Source organism: Gossypium hirsutum, chromosome A08, assembly GCF_007990345.1.
Source record: "Gossypium hirsutum isolate 1008001.06 chromosome A08, Gossypium_hirsutum_v2.1, whole genome shotgun sequence".
Taxonomy (NCBI): domain Eukaryota; kingdom Viridiplantae; phylum Streptophyta; class Magnoliopsida; order Malvales; family Malvaceae; genus Gossypium; species Gossypium hirsutum.
In genome coordinates this window covers 124,285,551-124,308,650 of record NC_053431.1, presented here as the reverse complement: position 1 = coordinate 124,308,650, position 23,100 = coordinate 124,285,551, and the positions used below count along the sequence as shown (strand labels likewise).

General features: G+C 33.0%; 4 protein-coding genes across 7 annotated transcripts; 2 read left to right on the top strand and 2 right to left on the bottom strand.

The window, feature by feature from the left end:
* The first annotated feature begins 138 nt into the window (after positions 1-138).
* LOC107940255 (G-type lectin S-receptor-like serine/threonine-protein kinase At1g11330) lies at positions 139-4,071 on the top strand. Its single transcript, XM_041075177.1, has 7 exons — positions 139-2,182; positions 2,262-2,369; positions 2,458-2,636; positions 2,734-2,944; positions 3,049-3,286; positions 3,365-3,515; positions 3,602-4,071. Exons 1-7 carry the CDS (start codon positions 895-897, stop codon positions 3,896-3,898), a joined length of 2,472 nt encoding a protein of 823 aa, XP_040931111.1. The 5' UTR covers positions 139-894; the 3' UTR covers positions 3,899-4,071.
* A 1,797-nt stretch (positions 4,072-5,868) lies between these two features.
* LOC107940257 (uncharacterized) lies at positions 5,869-12,289 on the top strand. Of its 3 annotated transcripts, none has more exons than XM_016873702.2 (11): positions 5,869-5,979; positions 7,844-7,899; positions 9,175-9,299; positions 9,404-9,483; positions 10,089-10,294; positions 10,363-10,551; positions 10,632-10,832; positions 10,938-11,091; positions 11,231-11,294; positions 11,888-11,944; positions 12,036-12,289. In XM_016873702.2, the coding sequence occupies exons 1-11, from the start codon at positions 5,908-5,910 to the stop codon at positions 12,110-12,112; spliced, it is 1,281 nt and encodes a 426-aa protein (XP_016729191.1). In that variant the 5' UTR covers positions 5,869-5,907; the 3' UTR covers positions 12,113-12,289. The 3 variants fall into 3 exon arrangements, with proteins under 3 accessions (XP_016729191.1, XP_016729190.1, XP_040931109.1); XM_016873701.2 differs by having other exon boundaries at positions 9,392-9,483; XM_041075175.1 differs by lacking the exon at positions 12,036-12,289 and having other exon boundaries at positions 9,392-9,483; positions 10,938-11,041; positions 11,888-11,950.
* A 33-nt stretch (positions 12,290-12,322) lies between these two features.
* On the bottom strand, positions 12,323-15,720 carry LOC107940258 (uncharacterized). 2 transcript variants are annotated; one of them, XM_016873703.2, is made up of 7 exons: positions 15,399-15,720; positions 14,959-15,060; positions 14,567-14,681; positions 13,807-13,922; positions 13,547-13,732; positions 12,965-13,107; positions 12,323-12,891 (listed from the first exon to the last, which is right to left on the bottom strand). In XM_016873703.2, exons 1-7 carry the CDS (start codon positions 15,521-15,523, stop codon positions 12,710-12,712), a joined length of 969 nt encoding a protein of 322 aa, XP_016729192.1. In that variant the 5' UTR covers positions 15,524-15,720; the 3' UTR covers positions 12,323-12,709. The 2 variants fall into 2 exon arrangements, with proteins under 2 accessions (XP_016729192.1, XP_040931110.1); XM_041075176.1 differs by having other exon boundaries at positions 12,467-12,925; positions 15,399-15,707.
* A 1,210-nt stretch (positions 15,721-16,930) lies between these two features.
* Positions 16,931-20,827, bottom strand: LOC107940247 (WEB family protein At3g02930, chloroplastic). Its single transcript, XM_016873688.2, has 3 exons — positions 20,437-20,827; positions 19,771-19,984; positions 16,931-19,647 (listed from the first exon to the last, which is right to left on the bottom strand). Exons 1-3 carry the CDS (start codon positions 20,451-20,453, stop codon positions 17,323-17,325), a joined length of 2,556 nt encoding a protein of 851 aa, XP_016729177.2. The 5' UTR covers positions 20,454-20,827; the 3' UTR covers positions 16,931-17,322.
* Between the last annotated feature and the right edge of the window lie 2,273 nt (positions 20,828-23,100).

The window sequence follows — 23,100 nt, the reverse complement described above, 5'->3', positions numbered from 1 at the left end:
TACCCATACATAATTTACTATTATAAATTCGAACTTAATATCTCAAAATTATGAAGTATCAAATTTATTATTAAATCAAGCCCTCAATTATATATAAATAAATTATTAACCTATCAAAATTCATTTATATATAAATTGCGAATGTTATCATTAATTAAAAATTGCTAATCAAATTAACAAATCAAAATACATCTAAACAATAGAACTAGACATATACAAAGATATGACTACCGGTCTAAAATTTGGGTCGGTTCATCTCTAATATTCAAGAGCCATTTTCTCAATTTGTAATATCTTGTTTTTTAAATATATGTCAGTTTTACTGGTTGAGATTTAACTCAATTAGTATGAGCATTGTTGTTAATGCAGAAAGATGTGAGTTTGATTGTGACAAAATTCTTTTTTTTTTTTGTTACATTACTACTAGTGAGCTTTTTTTATTTCAAAATATCATACCAATGAATTAATAAAAAGAATTTATCAGTGTTAATAGTTGAACCTGAATTTTAAAAATTGAAAAATAAATGACAAATCCTACTAAAAATAAAAGTATAGAGACTAAATTGTAAATCTGTGAAGAGTATAAGTATCTATGGCATATTTTAACCAAAATCATCAACCACCCCAGGACCCCAACCCAACTTCTGGTTTTTAAAAGTCTATAGAAGAAGGAAAGAAAGCCACGCAAACCTCATCGGTCTTTAAACGCTATAAAAGAAAATATTTGAATAGCTGATAAAGTTGAAAACTTTGAGGATCTTGCCTTGATCATAATGTATTAAAATACTAGTCAACAATACAACATATGTCAACTGGCTGTCTTATATTGACCCGTCTTATTTGAATAGCTTAGTAATGGTGCTTGTTCATGAAGACCATAGAATTCTGTGAATAATGAGTGGTTCAAACTTGTCACTTCTTCTTCATCTCTATTATTGTTTGTGCTGTTTAAGCTTTGGCAATGCCTTTGATACCATTACATTGTCAACACCCATCAACGATTCTCAAGCTTTAGTTTCCAACAATGGGGTTTTCCGATTGGGATTCTTTAGCCTTTCTAGTTCAACTGATCATCGCTATGTTGGAATATGGTACAACAATAGAGGGGTTCTCGAAGAATCTGTGATTTGGATAGCGAACAGAAACAAGCCTCTTAAGGATGATTCTGGGGTTTTCATGGTTTCCGACGACGGAAACCTCGTCGTTTCCGACGGTCAAAACCAGACTCTGTGGTCGTCCAATGTTAGAAATCCTAGAGGAGTGAATGTAAGTGCTCAGATTTTAGATACTGGAAACCTTGTTTTGAAGGCTAACGGAAACACCGTGTGGGAGAGTTTCTGGGAGCCGTTAAACGTGTTTGTGCCGATGATGAGACTCAGTACAAATGTAAGAACCGGTGAGAAAGTGGAGTTGACATCATGGAAAAGCTCTTCTGATCCATCTACTGGCAGTTTTACTTCGGGTCTACAGCCTTTAGCCATCCCTCAGAATTTCGTTTGGAACAATACGAAACCGTATTGGCGGAGCGGTCCGTGGAATGGCCATAGCTTCACCGGCATACCAAACATGAATTCTTTCGTTCTTAATGGACTAAGTCTCGTGAATGACAACCAAGGAATTTTTTATCTTACTTTAGCCTTCTTCAACAGTTCTTATTTATCATATGTTTACTTGGATCCCCAAGGAATTACTCGTCAACGATTTTGGGATGATGAGAAAGGGAATTGGACTACTTACGACTCTCCTGCTGAAACTGAATGTGCCCTTTATGGAACGTGTGGGGCATTTGGGATCTGTAATTCTCAAAAACCATCAATTTGCAGCTGTATGAAAGGGTTCAAACCCAACAACATAGATGAATGGAACAGTGGAAATTGGACTAATGGATGTACGAGGATCAACCCGTTGCGATGCCATCGAGTAAACAACACTGACAGCGAACCAGACGATAACGAATATGGGTTTTTGAAGCTCGAGAGAATCAAAGTGCCTGACGTTGCGGAGTGGTCCGAATACCTCGAAAACGAATGCAAAAACCGATGCTTGAACAACTGCTCATGCATCGCTTACGCGTTCGATGCCGGTATCGGTTGTATGTCGTGGAGCAAAGACTTGATCGATATACAAGAATTCTCCTATGGAGGGATAGATCTATATATTCGCTTGCCTCGATCCGAACTCGGTAACATTTTTTTCAGTATTCATTTAGTTATCTGCCTTCACTGCAATTCTGTTCACAGTTTCGTTCTTTGGATTTGCAGATAAAAAGAACATAACCGTAGCTATCATAATAACAGTGGTAATAGGAACAACCATCATTATTGTCGTCTCCTTAATTTTTCTACTGAGGTGGATGAACAAAGATAGAGGTACTTTCCACTATTGATTCTATTTCCATAGTCGAAAACTGGAATTCTGACATATAATGAGCTATGAATTTTGTGTGTATATGATCAGATAGGACAGGCAGAAGAGTATATGTGAAATTTGAGGAACTTGCCATGTTTGAAGACAATGGAAAAGAGACCAAACTTCATCAGCTGCCACTCTTCAAATTTGAGGAACTTGCCACTGCAACAATAGACTTCAACCCTTCAAATAAGCTTGGGCAGGGTGGCTTTGGCCCGGTTTATAGGGTGAGCTTTTTAGCTTTATGCAAAAATGAGTTCAAACCCATGTCACACTCGACTTTGATTGAAAATATGGACTTCAAAGGGTCTACTTTTTTTTCAGGGAAAGTTGTTGGATGGGAAAGAAATAGCAGTGAAGAGATTGTCAAGTGTTTCAGGACAGGGATTTGAAGAATTTGCCAATGAGGTGTTAGTGATTTCTAAACTTCAACATCGAAATCTCGTTCGACTGTTGGGATGTTGTATCGAAAGAGAAGAAAAGATGTTGGTGTATGAATACATGCCTAACAAAAGCTTGGATGCATTTCTCTTTGGTTAGAAATCATTACTCAACTTTCCCAATCACTTTAACATCTTATTTGTTTTTTTACTCTTGCATTGAGTTTCCCATCTGAAATACTCTTTGCTTTCTTTGAAGATTCGACAAAGCGAAAACTCTTGGACTGGAAAAACAGGTTTAATATCATCAAAGGAATCAGTCGAGGCCTTCTTTATCTTCACCAAGATTCGAGATTGCGAATTATACACAGAGATTTAAAGGCAAGTAATATCTTATTAGATGAAGAAATGAATCCAAAAATTTCAGATTTTGGGATGGCTAGAATTTTTGGTGGCAACGAAAATCAAGCAAATACAAGAAGGATAGTGGGAACATAGTAAGTAACTTAGGGATCTCTTTCATGAACCCTTTTTTCGTACAAATATACTGTTGTTAAATTAATCTTAATCTGCAGTGGATATATGGCTCCTGAATATGTATTCAGAGGACATTTCTCGGAGAAATCTGACGTTTTTAGCTATGGTGTTTTATTACTGGAAATCATTAGTGGAAGAAGAAACACAAGTTTCTATAACAATGAACATTTTTTTAGCCTTCTCGGATATGTAAGTTTACAACTTTACATAATCACTAATAGATCCAACTTTTCAATGGTTAAAAACAATCGTTTACTTGTTTTTTGTTTTTGCAGGCATGGAAGTTGTGGATTGAAGATAACATTTTGGCATTAGCAGATACTGAGCTTGTTTCTAAGCAATGTTGCCATCAAGAACTACTGAGATGCATACATGTTGGATTGTTGTGCGTGCAAGAACAAGCCAACAATCGGCCATCGATGTCGATGGTGATTTCTATGCTTAACAGTGAGATCACTGATCTTCTATCTCCAACACAACCTGCTTTCACTGCTGCATTTTATGGAGAATCCCTTCCAAATAATAAATGGTCTATAAATGATGTAACCATTACCAATACCGAAGGCAGATGATGGAAAAAAAAACAGATTGGGTCGGATAGAGCCCGCTGGATTTTATTGTTTCAATGTGGAATCTTAACTAGTTTTTTTTTCTCTCCCAATACTTGTATTCTCTCATTGGGAGTATAATTGAACCTTATCCAACGATAAAAATAGAGGGTATAACAATCCGATTTTTAGTAGTACCGGAACAGCAATCGAGTTTGTAAATATAAAATAGGAATATAAAAAAGAATGGTGAAATAATTTAGTTGATAAGTTAATGAATTGAAATTGAAGGATTAAATTATAAAAATTCAATTGCTATAGAATTTTTAGATAAAACTAAAATGCTCACTCTATAAACCGGGCCAAAGCCACTCTGCCCAAGCTTATTTTTTTCAGAGAATCTGATGTTTTCAGCTATGGTATTTTATTACTGGAAATCATTAGTGGAAGAAGAAAAACAAATTTTTACAATGAGCTTTGTTTAAGCCTTCTGGGATATGTATGTTTACAAACTTCACGTAATCACTAACAACATATCCAAGTTTCCAATGGTTAACGACACTAGTTTGTGATTTTTGTAGGCATGGAAGTTGTGGATTGAAGATAACATCTTGGCATTAATAGATATTGAAGTTGATTATGAGCAAAGTTGTCTTTCGGAAATACTGAGATGCATACATGTTGGATTGATGCGCGTAGAATAATGCGCAGATGATCAGCCAACAATGTCAACGGTCATTTCAATGTTTAATAGTGAGATTGTTAATCTTTCATCTCCCAAATAACCTGCTTTCTCCATTACATTAAATCAAGAATCCCTCCAAAATAATATATGTTCTATGTAACTATTATCGACATAGAAGATAAAAGGATGAGATGGAAAAAAATTTGATCCGACAATTCAACTGGTTTATTACTTTACTCGATGACTAAGTCTTGTATTATTCATGTTTTAGTCTCTTTATTTTTAAAATTTTGAATTTTCAATTTTAACACAAATGTTAATGGTTAAATTTGTTCAGTTAAATTATGCTATTAATCATGGACTATGCATAAAATTATAGTTTTAGCTCATATTCTCTAATTGGATCATTTTTAATCCCTATATTTTTCAAATTTTGAAATTTAAATTTTGATGCAAACGACTTATAAGTAATAGTTGAAAATAGCAAACTGACATAGCAATACTCATATGATAATGTTTGTCACATCAAAATTTGAAAATAACAAAAACTCATTTTAATGAATATATAATAGAACTAAAATTTTAAAATTAAAAAATACAAAAATAAAAAATAACCAAATTAAAGTATAAAGAATAAATTCACAACTTTTAAACTGCTTACTTTTTGTTTAAAAAATTCTAGGGTAAATTGCATCATTTGTCACTAAATTATGAGTAAGTTTTAATTTTGTCACTTAACTAAAAAAATTAGAATTTGGTTTATGAACTATTCAAAAGTCCTCATTTAAGTCACTAAACTGTTAAAATCGATACTATATGGGTTTTTTTATTCGCACTTCCTGCACCAATCGAAAACTCTTTTTTCCTTTCTCTTCTACAGTTCAAATTTTTTCATAAAACAACTTTTTTCTTTAATCTCTGACATTAATCGTCAGATCGACTTAGATCTAAAATTTGTTCTTCTACTCGTCAATGGGTACTAATCTACAATACCAATTGTTAAATCATTGCTTGAAACTCGCTGATAGAACTTAAAAATTATTATTTTTAGATATATTTGAATGATAGGGTGTAATTACAAAAAAAGAGGTTAAAATATGTCTATAATCCTTATACTTTTCAAAAATTAGGAATGTAGTCCCTCTATTTTTCATATTACAAAATTCAGGAACTAGAGAGGGACTAAAATCCTGAAAATACAAGTACAATGACTAAATTCCTAATTTTCGAAAAGTACAGGGACTAAAGGCACATTTTAACCAAAAAAACCATTCTGGGTTTTATCATTTTCCCAAAGTCATTGATTTTCTCGGAGGTGTTTCTGTCATTATCAGCTAATAAAACGAAAATGAGGAACTGTTTTCTCAAGCGATTCCTCCAAATTTCTTCTTCCTCTCGTTTCCTAAATTCTTCTCGGCGCGTAAGTCTCTTTTATGTTCCTTTATTTTTTGCTCTTTCGATGTGGCTTAACTTCTTTTGACATGAAATTTTAGATATTTTCATTTTATCGTTTGAGTTTTGGGGCATTTCGTTGTTGGCTTTTTTTTTTTAAATTGTTTGTTTAGATTCTTTAGCTGGAGCTAAGTATTTAGCATTTGTATGAGCTTAGAGCTGAAATGAGTTTTTCATTATATAATAAATAAGCGAGTAAACTGCTACAATGACAATATATTTTACAATCATTTAGCAAAAATTGAACTATTTAGGTTCCAAACTGTACAAAGAGCTAAGTTAACACTATGGAAACCGATTCCTTAATCTGCATAAGTAAAAAATTGAACTGATTCCTTTGTTTACATATAAAATTGATGTTAGCACTAAGCAGTCCATCAATTAGCAACATGAAAGTAATAAGAACTTTGGTTTTCAAGTGGTTAAACTGCCATTGTCGGTTCCTCCTCTCAATTGAAAGCCATTCTTTGAATTTGGCAAAGCTCCTACACTGCTTGCCAAACTTGGTTGGTTACCCCGCTAGTGAAAAAAAGATGGCTTCTGGTTTCATTTTCTTGCTTACAGAAAGAGCAAACTTCATCATTGTGGTATTCCCCAGAAATGATCCTTTGTTGACAGTCTGTCCTTAATCGCCATCCAAGAGATAATAGTACCTAGGAACATTGTACTGAAACCAGATTAACCTATTCCAAGCTACCTTATTTGCTCTATAGGTCTAAGAGCACTCCATATAGCAGCAGTAGAGTAGGCTCTAGCAAAAAAAAAAAAAATTGAACTTTGCAAATGTTGAAAGGGCATTTGGAGTGGACTCTTACTTGAAATTCAGCTTAAATGTCTTGAGTTTGAATTTCCGGGAGAGAGGTTTATGAGCTAGGGATTGGGGTTAACTTCCTTTCTATAAACCACCTTTGTATAAACCAATCACAATGGGCTTTTACATGTAGTATAATGCTAACATTTAATTTCTTAAGCATGGGCAAATTTGTTGAACATTTAGACCCCTTATTTTGAATTGGTGTAGCAGTAGGAATCTATGCTAATTGTTACCCTAGCATATTTAAAGTTCCCGTGTTCAATATTCTATTCCCAATACATATTTGGCCATGGGGGTATGATTCTACAAATATATAGAAGAGCTTAGAAAAAACTGGGCACAACTATGTCGAACATGTACCTCTTATCTTATATTCATCTGGGTCCAAGTAACATAGGTAAGAGTAAAATCTTCTGGTATATATAATCTCTGTGTGTGTTGCTGGTGATATGTGCTACTCATTCTAGGTTCTTAATTCTCAATTACACTGCTTCCCCACTCCCCCTTTTTAGAATGGAGAAAGTGCAGTAATCAAATTCATTCGTTTGTTAGTACATTTCATCAACCATAATCATATCACAAAAGCTACATTGGCGTTGTTAATCGATTATCGTGCCATCTCTTGGATATGGGTATGTGTTTGACATGGGTATGCTCAGTTTTACTGAAGTTTTATCATATATTTGAAGGATTATATCCCATCCCCATGTCCAAATATGTATCAGCCATGAATACTTTAGGAAAAATTAAGAGTCTAAGTAACATGGGTCTTATTGATTTGATCTGGGTACAATTTATTTGTTTTGTCTTTGGAACAGTATTAAAGTCTTTCATTTACATTATTGCATGCATTTCTCGTGCTTCACATCATCATTCTGTTAAATCCCCAAGAATCACATTCTGTGACCAACTATTTTTCCTTGTTTCAACTTCAGCTTTGTCTCACATTCTGTGTTTTGTTACGTTCAGTCTAAACTAATTTTGACCTAATAGTATTATTAGGTTTTGGTTTTTGCAGAACAAAGTTTCAGCCCCCTTTATTGACAAGGAAGGTGAAACAGCTGAATCTCTAAGGTAAAGGTTTACTTGAGAAACATAGATATTTAAGCTGTTTAAGAATGCATATGGTATGGAATGATTTTGACTGGCCAACACGGTATACAAATTTCATCAAGTCACATTTGGTTCCCTTGCTCCTCCTCTTTAGGCTTCCATAGACATCAATTTATTGACATTTCATTTGGTGTGTCTCTGGCTTTTGAATTTTTCCTCCTGCTTCTGCCTGTCAAATCTGGAGGAAAACACATATCTTTACTGATTAGTATGAATCACCAACACGGCATATACCCTTCATACCAACGTTGGTTATGACAAGCCTCCTTATGGCTGGATATGCATCCTATATGTTGGAACACACCAAAAAAAAAAAAAAAAAAAAAAAGATGCTGTCAAGACACTAACACAACAGGGACACCGCTGGAGGTTTACTTTTTCTTTTTTCATTTCTTAAAATAAATTTTAAACCCACAGTACAATTTAGCTAAAAAGGAATGACAAATCCTCAACTAGATTAAAAAAAAACAGATAAATTAATAACTAAAATGATTTTTTGAACCCTGGATATTAAATCAAGAAAAGGAACACATAAACAAGGAAGTGAAGAAGAAAAGAAAAGAAAGATGTTGGCTGATACAGCCTTCATGTATTAGTGTTAGTGAATCTTCTCTTCAACAAAGGCAGTGGTGAAGAACCATCAATAATCATGATTGGCAAATATCAGTTCAGTTTCTATATCTTCTCTTGCTTTGCCTCTAGAAATATCTTAGGATTGTTTTCCTTAGTTCAATTTTGCTTGAATGATGTTAAAAGCCATCTTTTTTAGGCATTTGGACATACCAAGCACATGCAATTTTAGAACCACCTTTTGGTGGACATATGTGCCTATCAATCACATTTATTTGCATTACTCTGTCCGCCAAATATATAAACATTATGTTATTATTGTGTCTTGTCGTACCTGTATCCTAATTTTGGTAAAAGGTGGTGTTTTGTTGTGTCCATCATGTTGTACTCATATTGTGTTTCCATTTCAGTGCTTCATAGCCATTGAATACCGAACTGTTGTAATGGTTTCTGTTCAGCCATTGATTGAACTCTAAAGAGTTTCATGCTTTTTGCTTGTAATAGAATTTTATGTGTGTTTGAATCTGATTCATATCTTGTTCACCACATGGTTAAAAAATCATATAGCTGTAAGTGTGATATTCATGTGACAGTATGTGACAGTCTTTAGTTTGCACTTAATGGAAGTTGCACACTTAGCATTCTGCTCATTTCTTCTTTTAATAGGGAAAACCCTGGATTTTCTTATGGACTTAATTGGGGTTTGGCTGGAAAAGGTGTGATTGTGAAGGATAAAGCTTTCCAAAATTTGAAGTCTTCTGAGTTGCTAGCAAAAGGTGCAACCATTGCAGGTAAAGCTTTATATGTATTGTCTGAATTGGTATTTTTGTCCGTTATATTGTTTACGTGTTTCTGATTCCGGGGTTCCCATTTCTTATGTCAGAAACCTTGTCAGGGCTTCCACTTCATGTTAGAGGAACTCTTGGGGGAAATTCAACAATTTCAAAGGCACAATATAGTAAACTTTTGAAGCAGGCATGTCTTGTTTTGTTGCTCTACTGTTTTTGTTCTTGTTTTGCCTTTCTCTTAGATAGAAGAATGAAAATTTTTCTTATCTTTGCTCTCTCCGGCTCACTCGCATGCATTCTTTCTCACACACCACCTGTCTATATGCATGGTTAGAATCTTAGAGAATAAATTTGGATCCTCCTTATTCAAAAATGATAACATTTTTCTGCAGACTGTTCCCTGTTTGCATACAATGCCAGCATGATCAATTATATCACTAGTGGGAAATGTCAAACTCATTACTAGGTAGGTTGAAGCTTAATTTCTGAAAGGTGCTTCTGGAACATGTGACAAGAGAGGGATGCAGAAGACAAGTCCATATAATATATATATAGAGAGAGAGAGAGGTAGAGAGAGAGTAGTAATACTGGACCGTTTATGTAAAACAACAGAGGAGTATCTAAGTACTTTTCAAGGAAAAACATAAAATCATTATGTTTGATTTTTTTTAATTGTTGAGCATAAAAGATGTATTGAGATCACAGATATTAATGTCTTGCTTCTTGGATATCTATAGCAATATATAGTCTGATAAACAATAATGCTTGTTCTGCTATTCTTGATTTTATCAGGTCACAACTCACATATCATCGGTCTCAAACATTTTTGTCCATGACGGGGCTATCGGTTTATCTCCGGAATCTGATGCTAAAGTTCGTGTGATTAGTGACAGTCCATCTGCCATATTGTCACTTTCAAGCGTTCTTTGGGAGACTCCTACTCGTGCTGTTTCCCATGATTCTTGTCCTTTAACCGTTTACATTGCTACATCAATAAGGTTTGAAATTTTAATGCTGTTGTTTTACTAATTCATTATTTATCAGCTTCTAACATTTTTTTCTTCAGTACAGCTGTCGAGGATATCATAGGGCTTGGAGCTCAAGGAAATAATGGATTTATAGCTGCTGATATTGAACGATCTTCACTTATTTTATGCGGTAAAGCATTTGCTGATATAAATGGAACTAAATTAGCATTAACTGCTTTATCTGAGCCAGTTATATTTGCCCGTGGAGGCCTTCCACTATCTGCGAGGTAAAAAGCTTTCTATCTACTTCTACATTTCCAAAATAGATGTGCATATCTAACTCAGGTTTGTACGTTGTAAATTTCAGGCTCCTAGTATCTTGGGATTCTGTAGTTCTTTTGTTTGCTCCCGAGAATGCCATTCAGAGTTATTCCGATCTATTGGTATCTGCAGATGCCGGTGTAGTGCTTTCTCCTCAAGGGGTTGCACCTTTGTTTCAAACCAAAAAACTAGGTGGCATAAATCCATATAGGATACCATCTGCTGTCATCCTTGCAACATCTGATAGGTAACACACAATACCTGAACGTTGTTCAGTTCATTTTAACAATCATATGCAGTATTTGCAATGTCATCTGATGTTAAAAGAATGGAACTTTTTTCTGTCCTGCAGTTCTGGAACCATCCCTTCTATATCAAAGCTCTCTCCAGGCCAAGCTGCTTATCACTTTTTGGCTGGCTATCAGAATGGGGAATTTGTGCCTGCTTATGCTAAAGGTTCTTCCTCTATTGGTGTATTAGATCTTGCAAAGACCCTTCTCTCCAAGGTTAAAAGAAATTAAAAGTTACTTAACTTATATAACCTTTTTAAAATCAAAGCTTTGTATAATATGTTGAATTAATTATCATCTTTATTAACTGGTAATGAGCTGCACTAATATATATGTTTCTAAATTGCTTCTGTAGTTGAAACAATACCAGGTACGGACCGTCCTTGTTAATGTCGATGGAGGAGTAAAGAATATTACGGGTAAGTAAAAATAATGAAAATATTCTCAATTATAGATCTGTCATGGGCTGGGCTTGGCCAGGCCATGGCTCAGTTCCTAAAAAATTTTAAGGCCATGCCCAACCCACCCAAAAGCTTGTTTTGCTGTTAAAAATGAATAAAATATATTTATATTAATGTTTTATGTAATTTTATAATTAAATTAATTTTAAAATTTTATTATTATTTAAACTGAATTCGAGCCAAGTTGAGTCGAGACAAAAACCTTGTCCAAATGTAATGTGAGTTGGGCTGAACTTACTGGGTTGGGTGGGTTGCTCAACCCAAGACAGTTCTATTCTTAAAATCAACTTGGACTTCTTATGTTATAATTTGGTCCGACTCTTAATTTTATTTTCTAGAAAAGGCATATACATATATATACATTATACAGTACTTGTACCCGAGTCTAGGTAAGATAGATGGACAGGATTCTTTTCAATATAAATAAAGTCCATTACCCTATCTTCCTTGTTTTTGTTATTTTGGAAGGAGACAAGCGATTCATTTATATTTTTCCTGCTTTAAGGATTTGTTTAGTTATTTGTTTTTTGTTTTTTTATGTTGATTTTCAGGCAAAGATCTTGTGAAGTTGGTTACATCAGAAAAGGTTGCTTCATTTAGACTTAAAGGTAGTTTATGTAATCCTCTTTATTTGCAACCTTTTGCAATTGTTGAGTACCATTTTACTGACTTCAAATGCCATATATATATATATATCAGGTGGAGATCTTCAAAGGAAATATAATACCTTTCTGTCTTATAAGTTTCAAGATATACCAGAAGAATTCTCCTTCTGAGAGCCAACTCCCATAAAAGTGTCTATATCCAAACATATCTATTAAGATAAATCTTCAAAACATACCCATTTAAAAAAAAAAAAAAAAGAGAGAGCATATTTGTATTTTGATATATCCTTGTGTAACAAAGATACCTTTAAATCATTTTTTTAATAAGATTTAACTAAATTTGATGGAGATAGCAGCATTGTTTAAGTTAGGTTTTCAGGATTGGATCAATTTGTGTGATTAAATAAACCATCAAAAAACTCATAAAAGAAAAACTGATTCAACCAGTTTTTCAGTTTCAGTCCATACCAGTTCACATATCAATCAATTTGATACCACTTTGTGACACCTCTAGTCCAATTCAAATAACCATAAGATATCACCCCTTTTTTTCCCGATATTTTGGCAATTATACTTTGAATAGAATATATGCATATTTCCATTTTTGTTGGAATTGTTTTCTATAAAACTAGCAACTAAACAACCACAAAAGAAAAACAAAACCCTAGATTAACAAAAGATATTGATGCATTTATAGAACTGGTTTTTATCAGCGGCCTGTTTTATTATAAACCGAAGTCGGCATACCTGGTCTTCATCGTTTAGGACTTAGGCACTTAGTGACATAGACGAGATTGAAGAAAGCTTGTATTTACGGACTTTAGTAGAATTTTGTGGGTGGAATATGACCTCAGTACTTGATCTCACTTCAACTTCCCTCCATTCTGAAGCCGAAATTCCTTCACTTCGATAATCTCGAGGATAGTACACTACCTGGAGCTTTGAATGGGCTGCATCACCAAGTAAATTAAGAAGATTATATGACTAAAAAATGCGGTTTAAAATTAAACTATGGGGATTTACCTAATCCAAGCATGCTAGTCTTTTGGACAGCCATGTGGCCAACTTTCGATCTCTTGATATTCCTCAAAGCCAGGTTATCTTCCTGCTTCCCTTTAAATTCCAGGAATTCTCCTAGAACATGCTTGCTTCCTTTAAGCTCCAGCCTACAGAAATCATGGAAAATAATGATTTCTTGAACTAAAATTGCCTACGATGAGAACATAACCAAAAGAATAACTAAGTATCCGCGGATAACAAACACTTTATCTTCCTAGGACTGCAGAATTGAAGCAATGGGTAGGGTAAGACAGGACAGCTTAATTATTATTTAATCCCTAATGCTTAACTCAAATTTTGTCAAGTTCAATTTTCTTAGTACTGTAATGTCATTTTATTTCCCAATGAATCTCTTAACACATTGCAATTCATTCGGCGGAAAAGCAGAGAAAACTAAGTAAAATCAAATAAAAAAATTTCAGTACCATATAGTCAGGCATATTATCAACATTATTGACAAAAAGGAAATAACATGCATAAGAAATTTATAACATAATGTTAAATAAAGTGAAAAAAAAAAAGTTATTAGCACATCAGATAACAAACCTGTCCCACATAGGGGCTGTGCTGAGAATGAAGTTAAGTTGCTGATGGAAAGAGTCCTGCATTTCCTTCTTCCCACCACGAAAAGCGCCCTTAACCCACCCGAATATCATACCTTTGGGTTCTGGTTCTAATTGCACCCATTGATCATAAGTGATTACCTCAGGTGGAAAATTTCTATAAATCTCACTGCAATTGAAAAACTATTCAGTACATACTCTTATAAGAATTTTTTAAAGGAAATAAAACCATTTTGTACATACCGGAAGTTTGGATTGGGAATTATAACTTTGTAAGAAAAATATCCTTCAGGTAAAGTAACTCCCCTTTGTTCAAGATACGATTCAAGGACTGAAGCTGTGTTTTTAGCCTCTGCAACCTGAAACAACAAATATTTTATAATCATCTTCACTGCTCCGCTCTCTAGAGTTGGAAAATTTCCAACGTATTTAAAGTAAGGCTTCGCAATTGTATCCAACTTTAATAACAATTTGAAATAGGTGGAAGGCCCAACTTTATAATAAGACCATAGGAGTCACTTAACACACACACACATTCACATGCTGCTGACAAATATCATACCAAGCATCCACCCCAAAGCAAATTGGCAATAAGTAGAATGTGCAACTTTAATATAAGACCTCAGGAAACCTAATACTTAAGAAATGTGAGATAACACCACTTAACAATATTGTTTGAGCTTCAACCAAAAGCAAGTGCATATTCATAATTGCTAAAAGCCAATTTTGTAAGCTAGACATTTTTTCTTCCCCCACAACAGCCATAGACCATCAAGTAATTCCTGTCTTTTGTGGATGTTCTTTTCAATAGAAAGATGCTTGAGAACATGGAGAAAAACGAGAAATGGATAAATTTACGCACTTAATACGGCACGACCGACACTAATAATACAACCGTTCTAGCAAAGCTTTTATGGAAACAGACACCCTTCTTATGATAAACATTCAAAAGCAATATAGATTGAGTTGCTGAAGAAGCAGGCATGTGAGCATGGTGACTTACAGGATCAGGAATACGCTCTTTCCGGTGGCTGCGGCCACCTTCAGAAGTCCAGCTACCATCATCATTTATAGAAACAAACCCCGACACATTCTTGACAGAAATAACCGCTGCTTCTCTGCACAAATGCATCAAGAAATAAAATGAGCATTAAAGAGAAGTCCTTACATAATCATATCCTTGCAAGTTGCAACCAATAAAAACACAGATGACAATGAGAGATAAAGTCCTCCCTCTCAATATATATATTTAACATGTTTTCAATCTTATGTCAATGTTTCATCTTCGTATGCAACTTAAACAAGCCAAATAAAACTAATATGCATGTGTGTAAACATATATAAGAACATAAGCTGAGAAAATGAAATGAAGCTCGCAAAGCAGAAAAAACTTACCCTTTGGTAACGAGAACAATATCGATACTCTTTCGAGAACCAGTGTCAGCATCAGGAATGTTAAGCCCCACATACACTTTTCCACCACAAAGCTTTTCTAGTCTACAAAGATGATGCACAAAAAGAAACAGTTATAGAGGAGATGGGGACTTAATTATGGTCAATGAAAACCAAAGGAAACTTAATGGAAAGATTGAACAGCGGAAATATTCTGTTTTTGATTTTTGATCTCCCAAACCGAAAAAAAAAAAGAAAAGTCTTTGACCGATTTCAATTTTCCAGGAAATCAAGCAAACCTTAACAATACAGTAATCTTTACACAATCAAACTCATTTTAGCAACAGGCTGTGCCAAAATCAAGAAAGTTTCACACTTATTTCGGACAATTTTATCATAAAATCATAAGAAATGCTGAAATTGTGAAAAGAAAAGAAAAGTACCGATTGGCGACGGAGAAAATAGCATTAAAATCAGAGGTTTCCACGTCTAAAACATCGTTGCCACCATAAAAGAAGCGCCGGAACAACTGGTAAATGATAATTCCGCAGATGATCTCCAACCACATTCTCAACCTTTTTTTATATACAACTTAAAAATTAAGAAAAATTTGACAGAGCTGAAGATAATTTTGGAGTTTTTTCTTTTCTCCTTAAAATATTAATTAAAGAGAAACTGGAGTTTTAGGATCTTAATTTTTTGTTTTCTGCGCGTGTAATAGGAGTACAAACGGCGCCGTTTACCAGCGGTCGTCCGTGTTTTGGATGACCGTGTATACCAGCTTTTCAACACCTTAACTATTTGGTATACTGAGATCTATAAAATTAATTATTGTTCATCATATTATTACATTTACATTTTAAAATAATTATATTTTAATTTTAGATTAAAGAAAGGTTTACGTAAAATATGAATGGTAGTTCTAATTATTAATTAAAAATTACCCAAAATAGAAGTTGGGTTAGGTTTATTAGTTACACGTATTGTGATAATTTGATTTATAATTATTAGTTTAAAATTTTGATCTGAAAGTAAAATTATGTTTTAATTTTAATAAATTTATAATTATAAAATAAATAAATAATTTTATCTATTAATTATTACTTAATTAATATTAGAGATATATACAAATTAAATTTTAATTTTGACTCTATAAATAGCATCAAATAGTTGGAAATTAATATATAAAAATAATGAAGATTGTTGAATGTCATTAAAAAAAAGGATAAATTCTAAAATCATACCTAAACTATGGTTTAATGTTCAATTGTATACATGAATTTTGATTTTGTACAATTTTATACATGAAATTTTGATTTGATCCAATTTTTGTAAATTAATAACAAAATTATTGGTATAACATCATTTTATGTTTATATATTGTATACATAAATAATTATATTTTATCTAATATAAAAAAATTTAATTTATTTCTTTTTTTAAATGTGTATGATTAAATCAAAAATAAAGTTTCAAATACACATTTGAACCGTAATTAGAGTTTCATATATATAACTGCACTAAATTAAAGTTTATGTATATAATTACACGTTAAATCAAAGTTTATATATAATTTTGAGATTTATCAAGCAATAATTATTTGAAGATGTAACAATTTTAATTGATTTTCTACATCATTTGGTTGCTATATATCATTTATTATCTGAGTTTGATAATTTTTTTTAATATAATATTTGTATTTTTTTTTAAATTATATATTTTGATATTTGAATATAATAGTATTATTTTTTTTATATTTAATTCAAGTTTTAAAATTGATTTTATGAAAGTTAATTGCTAATAGTATTATATTTGAAATTTTCATAATTTTGTTAATTTATCGAATGCAATCCAATGGAATATTTTAATACGGATTTTAAGATAAATTTAATTAAAATTAATTATTAATATTACTAACTAATTATAATTTGTCCATCGAAGAACCCGAATTAAAGTTAAAAACTTGGAGCAATAATGAATGCATAACACTTTGGATTCCTTGTAAAACATAAAGAAAGCACATTGAAATACAAAGTCCACAACTTTTTAAGTCAACACACAATTTCATGAATTTTAAAAATGAAGTACAAGAAAATTAAAAAAAAAAAAAAGAATTATCTCCATCACATACAAGATACTATCCAATATGGAGAATCAAATAAAAAAAAAAATAAGAAGAAGAAACTAAACATGAATACAACCCTCTTCAATTTTAAATTCTATTTGAGGACATTTTTAGAAGAAAAAACAAACAAAATAAGTGAAGCAAAACACATTCAGCTTGCAAGACATTATCTGCTATACCTGCTTGCTGGTAAGGCTAAAAGTCATGCCATTACGGATTTCGGGTTTCGGGTTTTTCGTTATCTATTTCGGGTTGTTACTTCCTTTCTTCTTCAGTAGGCTCCCGAATTTACGGAGTAGAGGCTTCTTCTTTTTTTGTTGTTGTTGCTGCTGCTGCTGCTTTGATGGGGAGATTTTGCCGTCGTCAGCATTTTCCGTAGAACCGTTTATTTGATCAAAGCCTTCAGCTTCGGTGTTCTCCACCTTTGACTCTACTTCCTCGTCGAAGGATTCTTGCTCGGTTTCCCTTTCGGGTGAAAATTCTTTCTTTTCGATTTTGCAGCTTTCCCACATTTTGAATTCAACTTCAACTGATTCATCCTCTTTGCCTTTCGTTTCGTTGTTGTTCGCTTTTCCTTTCACGTTCTCCTCTTTGGCACCCTCTGCTTGAAGAGGCTCATCTTTCGAGTCATTGTTTAAGTCCGGGGATTCTTTTTTAGGCTCATCAGGTTGTTCCGATGACAGCTCTAGCTTAGGCTTTTCGTCAATTCCATGTCCATTCCCTTCAGAGAATTCAACTACCTTAGGCAGCCAATCGTAGTCCTTCTCACTGTCCGATAACTCGCCGTTCTCCTCATTTTGCTTTTCGATTGTAGCTTCTTCTAACAACTTTGACAACTGCTCGATTTTCTTAAGAGAAGCAGCTTCCTTAGCTCGGAGTTCCTCGTTTTCTTGAGTGACACTCTGCAATTCCGTTTCTTTGTCCAACAAACTCTCCTTCAATTTCCTGCTCTCGGTTTTGACTTCCTTTAGAGCTTCTTGCAAATAAATCACCTCGGATTCAACTTCCTTTAGGCTCTCTTTCAACTGAGCTTCTTCTTCCTTCGATGCCGAAGCTTCTTCCTTGGATTGTTTCAACAAATTCACCAGCCTATTAACTTCTTTTTCGAGAGAAGAGCTTTCTTCTTCTGATTTTTTTACGCAATCCACTAAATGCATTTCTTTCTGTTCCCATTCAATTTTCGAATTCTGGTATTCGTTCTTGGACTGTTCAATGGTATTTGTAAGAAGATCGATCTCATTCTTTGCATCATCAAGCATGGTTTCATACTTATCATTTTTTGCTTTCAAGACCAATCTTAGATCCTCTAACTGCGCCTCGTAATGTTCATGCTCGGCTGCACTCGATAACAGCTTCTCTTTAGCTTCCCTAGCTTCTGCAGAAACTTCGTGTAATGCCGAAGCTAAGCTTTCCATTGCTTTCTTGCTCTTCTCTTCCTCATCCCGAGAATTTTCCAACTCATTAATGAGTTTGTTCTTCTCTTCCAAAAGAACTTGAACGCTGGAAGCCGCAAGCTTCTCGTTATCTAGAGCTTGGATCTTTTCTTCCTTCATAGTTTCTAACTCGGACTTTAGAGAGTCGACCAATTTCTCTGCATCTGCAGTTTCTTCCTTTGCCTTATGAATGCGACATTCAGATTCCTCAAGATCGCCTCTTTGTCTACTGATTGTCATTTCCAATAACCCGACCTTCTCTTTAAGAGCAGCAATTTCAGATTCAGCATCATGCAGTGCATCGTTGTTGTCCTCTAGTTGCTTCATAACTGATTCCAGAGATTCCGATGCCGATCGTTCCAACTTCTTCGTTTCCTCAATCTGCATTTCTAATTCTTCGACCCTATTTTTGCATTCCTCTAATACATTGCGCGCATAAGATTCAGTCATTCTCGCAGCTTCTAACTCAACATTAAGATGTTCAACGACAGCTTCCTTTTCCATCAACTTCTCCTTGTAGATCTTTGCTTTCTCGAGTTCCCGTTTCAACGATTCTATCTCAGCCTTAAGATTCAACACCATTTCATTGTTTTCATTAGCCTCGGTTTCATGCTTCGAATCAAGCAAGGACTTCAACCGAACCATTTCAGCCGAAAGAATCTCCACCTTCTCGGCATGCATTTCAGCAATCTTGGTTGCATCATTGGCATGGCTCAACGCTTGGTTCTTCGCATCACAAGTCGCAGCAAGTTCCTGCTTCACCCTTTGAAGCTCCTCCGTGTTCGATAGAAGCGCAGCCACATCCAAAGCATGCTGGTTCCGCACGGACTCGATTTCTTTCTCCCATTCTTCATCTTTCTTACTGGCAGCCTCGATCCCCGCCTGCTCCAACTCAATGGCACGGAACTTCTCGATCTCGGAGCTCTCTTCGGCTCGCTTTTGAGCCACAACAGCCTCCCTAAGCTTTTCATTCGCTTCTTCGGCTGCTTTCTGCGCTTCTTTCAGTTCATCGATGGCTTGCACCTTCTTTTTCTCGATCAATTCTATTTGCTCCTTTGCTTTCTTCAAATCCTCCTGAACCACATTCAACTGCGCCTGCAACTCCGAACCCTTTCCGACCCGAGTTTGCGGTTTCTGCAAACCCAAAACCAACCAAACAAAGCAACTCAAATTTCATTAGTTCCATAGTTACACTCACAACAATATATGCTTGTTTGATCCTCAAACATCAAACGATTTGAATCGAAAACAACTTACTTCAGCTGGGGCGGCGGCCTTCGGCGATTTCCGATCAATCGAAGGCTTCGAATTAAGCGGCTTCGAATTAAGCGATGATCGCAGGGATCGATCCACCGAATGGCGAGTACTCTGCAAAGGAGAAGGCGAATCAGGCTCTGATTTAGCCAATCCCTTGCTTAGTTTACTTGCCACTCTAGGTGTTGCTGGTGAAACCTTGCTTGGAGTTTCAGATCTGTTAAAATTCAAAGTGTTAAATTTTGAGCATTAGAATCAAAATTCCCAGTAATTTAAGCACACTATTAAATGAAATTAAACAAGATTTGATGTGAAAATTAAGTAAATATGGATCCAATTATCAATTTTGGTAACTTTTTTCAACTTCAATTTAGTAAAGATCAAAATTAAGTAAACCCCGTTTGGAAAATAGAATCAAAGAATAAAATCAAGTTAAAAGAAAGTACGAAATTGAGTGAGGAAAAAGTAGTGGAAAGCAAGTGAGATTGCTACTCTAAAAAAAATAGATCCAAATAATCCAAAATTTAAGTGAAATCATCAAAAGAACTTAAAATAGAAACCCAGAAAAAAAAACCCAAGTCAGATCTAGTCTAAAATAAAGGGATTAAGGAAGAAAACTTGAAATTTTCCCGAGAAAAAAAATGGGAAAAGAAAATGAGTGTAACTTACTTGGATTTAGCAGACATGTTTGATAATGAAAAAAATACCCAGAGAGCTGAAGAACTTGTTCTCAAACAAGGAAAGATAAAGACAGAGAAGGTATAAAGCAGCAATTGGTAGCTAAAATGGTGACATTTTTGGAAGGGAAAAAAAAAGAATTGAAGAACTGTAATGCTAAATATAAACTGAAGAACACTTTTTTAGCTATCAAAGATCAGAATAAAAAAACTGGTTCTTTTCCTTGTTTTTGTAGAATCAGAAAAAAAAAAAAGGAACAAATTGAAGGGAAAGAGAGGGAAGCAAATTATTTTGGGTGGTATTTTTCTAGTCTCAGGAGTGGCTTGAAACATAAAAGAACACTACACATCATTTGAAACTGTTATGTTTCTTTTTTCTTCTTTTTGGAAATTTTCTTTTTCTTTAATTTGTTTATTTTTAGGTGTGACGGCATGATGGAAGTTACGAAAACGTCCCGGGAGTTGTTTCCTAGACTGTTAATCGAAAAGGGTAGATTTTTGGGAATAAAATAATAAAATTACGAGACATAGAAAAACAAATGAAACACGACGTAATGATACTGTATGTTAAAAGGATAATCTAAATGAGATACAAAATAATATTATAATACGATTTTTGTATGTAACTTTTTTTTTTAATTCAATCAATTAAGTCTTAACTTGATGGTTATGGATATTATTAGTAGTGTAAGAAAATATAGACTTGAGACTTTGAGAGTGTTGAAGTGTATTATCTTTCTATTTATGGACTAGAAAGATGTTATAAATAATTTTAAGCGTTGTATAAAAAAAATATGACTAAAATTTATAATAAAATTATTAAAATAATATAATATAAATTTTATATTTTTTTATAACATGAAAAACTTTATGTTAAATCTTTGATTAACATCAATTTCAAAAATAATTTTGTATTTTACCCTTTTATATATAAAAATAAAGTGTAGGAAACTTTTTGAGAGGCTAAACGAGAGTTGAAAATATTCTAAGGCTACAAAAGGCCAAACCCTACTCTTACTTTTTCAACAAAGTAAAAGTAGAGAGAGTTAGCAGGGAGGCCTGGGTCATGATAGACTCGTGCTTCATTTTTTTTATTTTTTTTGGTTAAAATTGTTACAAGTTCCCGTACTTTTATAAATTTATATTTTAGTTCATATTTTTTTATTTTTAAGAATTTAGTTTCTTTACTTTTCAAATTTCAAATTTCAGGTTCAACTGTTGACATTGTTTAAGTTGTTTTGTTAAATACATGTTCATTATAACGTTATATTTTTAGTTTACATTGTTACCAATTGAGTTTTTTTTATATATTTTAAAATGTTAATAAAAAACAGTGTTAACAATTGGACTTGAATTTTAAAATCAAATAAATAGTGAGACTAAATTCATTGAAATAAAAATATAATGACTAAATTTGAAATATGTGAAGAGTACAAGGACCTTTTTAATTTTTTTATGTATTGTAATATTTTTTTTTCATTCTCACTTTATGGCCCATGTTTAGGAGTACGATTTAATTTATCATTATACTCAATACTTGGTTAAATGTATATTATTTATGATCTTATTTATATTTATAATTTTCTTAAACAAGAAAAAAAATTTACTTGATTCAAATCTCATGTTATTTTCAAGTTAAATGTATAATTATATACAATGAGTCTCGAACTGAAGTACTTAATACCGAAAACTAAGACCTGAGTTAAAAGTTTTAGATTAAAAATGATTTATTTTTTAAGTTATCTTTAATTTTTTTTAAGTCTAATTAGGTGAAAAGTAAGGTAGAATTTTTTTTTTCATAAAAATAAGAAAGTATTTTATGTCGATTGTCCATTTACCACTAAAATATAATTTCAGTCCACTAAGCACCGTGCTTAATCTTTTTCTTAAATAATTTATTAAGCTAATTAAACCTCTGTCGGCTAGAATAATGACAAAACATGAATGTTAGTTCTATTATTTTGACCTATAAAACACTAATTAATATTTATTTGTATATCGAAAAACCTCCCAAAAATCAAGAAAGAATTCTATGATCCAAGGTTAAAATGGTTATAGAGCCCCACTAATATTTAAAAGTTAAATTGTTCTAATAGTGAAAAAAAAAGTTCTTTGTCAATTAGCTAAACAACAAATATTTAACAATATAGTATGTTTTGATTTAAGAGTTTTAAAGTTTATTATTTAATAATATTATATATTCGTTTTATGATTTATGTTCAAAGTTTGAGGTTGTTCCTTTTAATAATGTTGTCTCTAATGCTTAAATCTATGTAATCCTCTTAAAAATATAATGTATCTTACCATCGCACCCAACCACTTGTTGATATGTATCAATTTAATTTTTATATCATTAAAAAAATGAAACTATAATAAAATTAACCTATATAATTAGAAAATACATAAAGGTTTTTTTTTCATTTGCAATTAAACTTTAAATAAAAAATTTTATTTACGAACCATTACAAAAAACTTTAAAAATATTAATCTTGATAATAGTAAATAACTAATTTTTAAAACAATAAATATTAACTCAATTAAATTTTATACTATGTAATTCTTCTTTAATAGTACTATAAGAATTAAATTAAATCACTTAATAATAATAATTAATTTAATCTTATGATACATTCATGATGAATGAAAATAATTATAT

Bases quoted from the DNA above. Each gene is read 5' to 3' on its own strand.
- LOC107940258 (XM_016873703.2), bottom strand. From the start codon at position 15,523: ATGTGGTTGGAGATCATCTGCGGAATTATCATTTACCAGTTGTTCCGG. The intron at 14,682-14,958 runs GTAAGTTTTTTC...GCATTTGTGCAG, and splicing joins ATTGTTCTCGTTACCAAAGG to AGAAGCAGCGGTTATTTCTG. The intron at 13,733-13,806 runs GTATGTACAAAA...TTTCAATTGCAG, and splicing joins ATTCCCAATCCAAACTTCCG to TGAGATTTATAGAAATTTTC.
- LOC107940247 (XM_016873688.2), bottom strand. The intron at 19,648-19,770 runs GTAAGTTGTTTT...TTGGGTTTGCAG, and splicing joins AGGCCGCCGCCCCAGCTGAA to AAACCGCAAACTCGGGTCGG.
- LOC107940255 (XM_041075177.1), top strand. From the start codon at position 895: ATGAGTGGTTCAAACTTGTCACTTCTTCTTCATCTCTATTATTGTTTG. The intron at 2,370-2,457 runs GTACTTTCCACT...GTATATGATCAG, and splicing joins GTGGATGAACAAAGATAGAG to ATAGGACAGGCAGAAGAGTA. The intron at 3,516-3,601 runs GTAAGTTTACAA...TTGTTTTTGCAG, and splicing joins TTTTTAGCCTTCTCGGATAT to GCATGGAAGTTGTGGATTGA.
- LOC107940257 (XM_016873701.2), top strand. From the start codon at position 5,908: ATGAGGAACTGTTTTCTCAAGCGATTCCTCCAAATTTCTTCTTCCTCT. The intron at 9,484-10,088 runs GCATGTCTTGTT...TGATTTTATCAG, and splicing joins ATAGTAAACTTTTGAAGCAG to GTCACAACTCACATATCATC. The intron at 10,552-10,631 runs GTAAAAAGCTTT...TGTAAATTTCAG, and splicing joins GGCCTTCCACTATCTGCGAG to GCTCCTAGTATCTTGGGATT.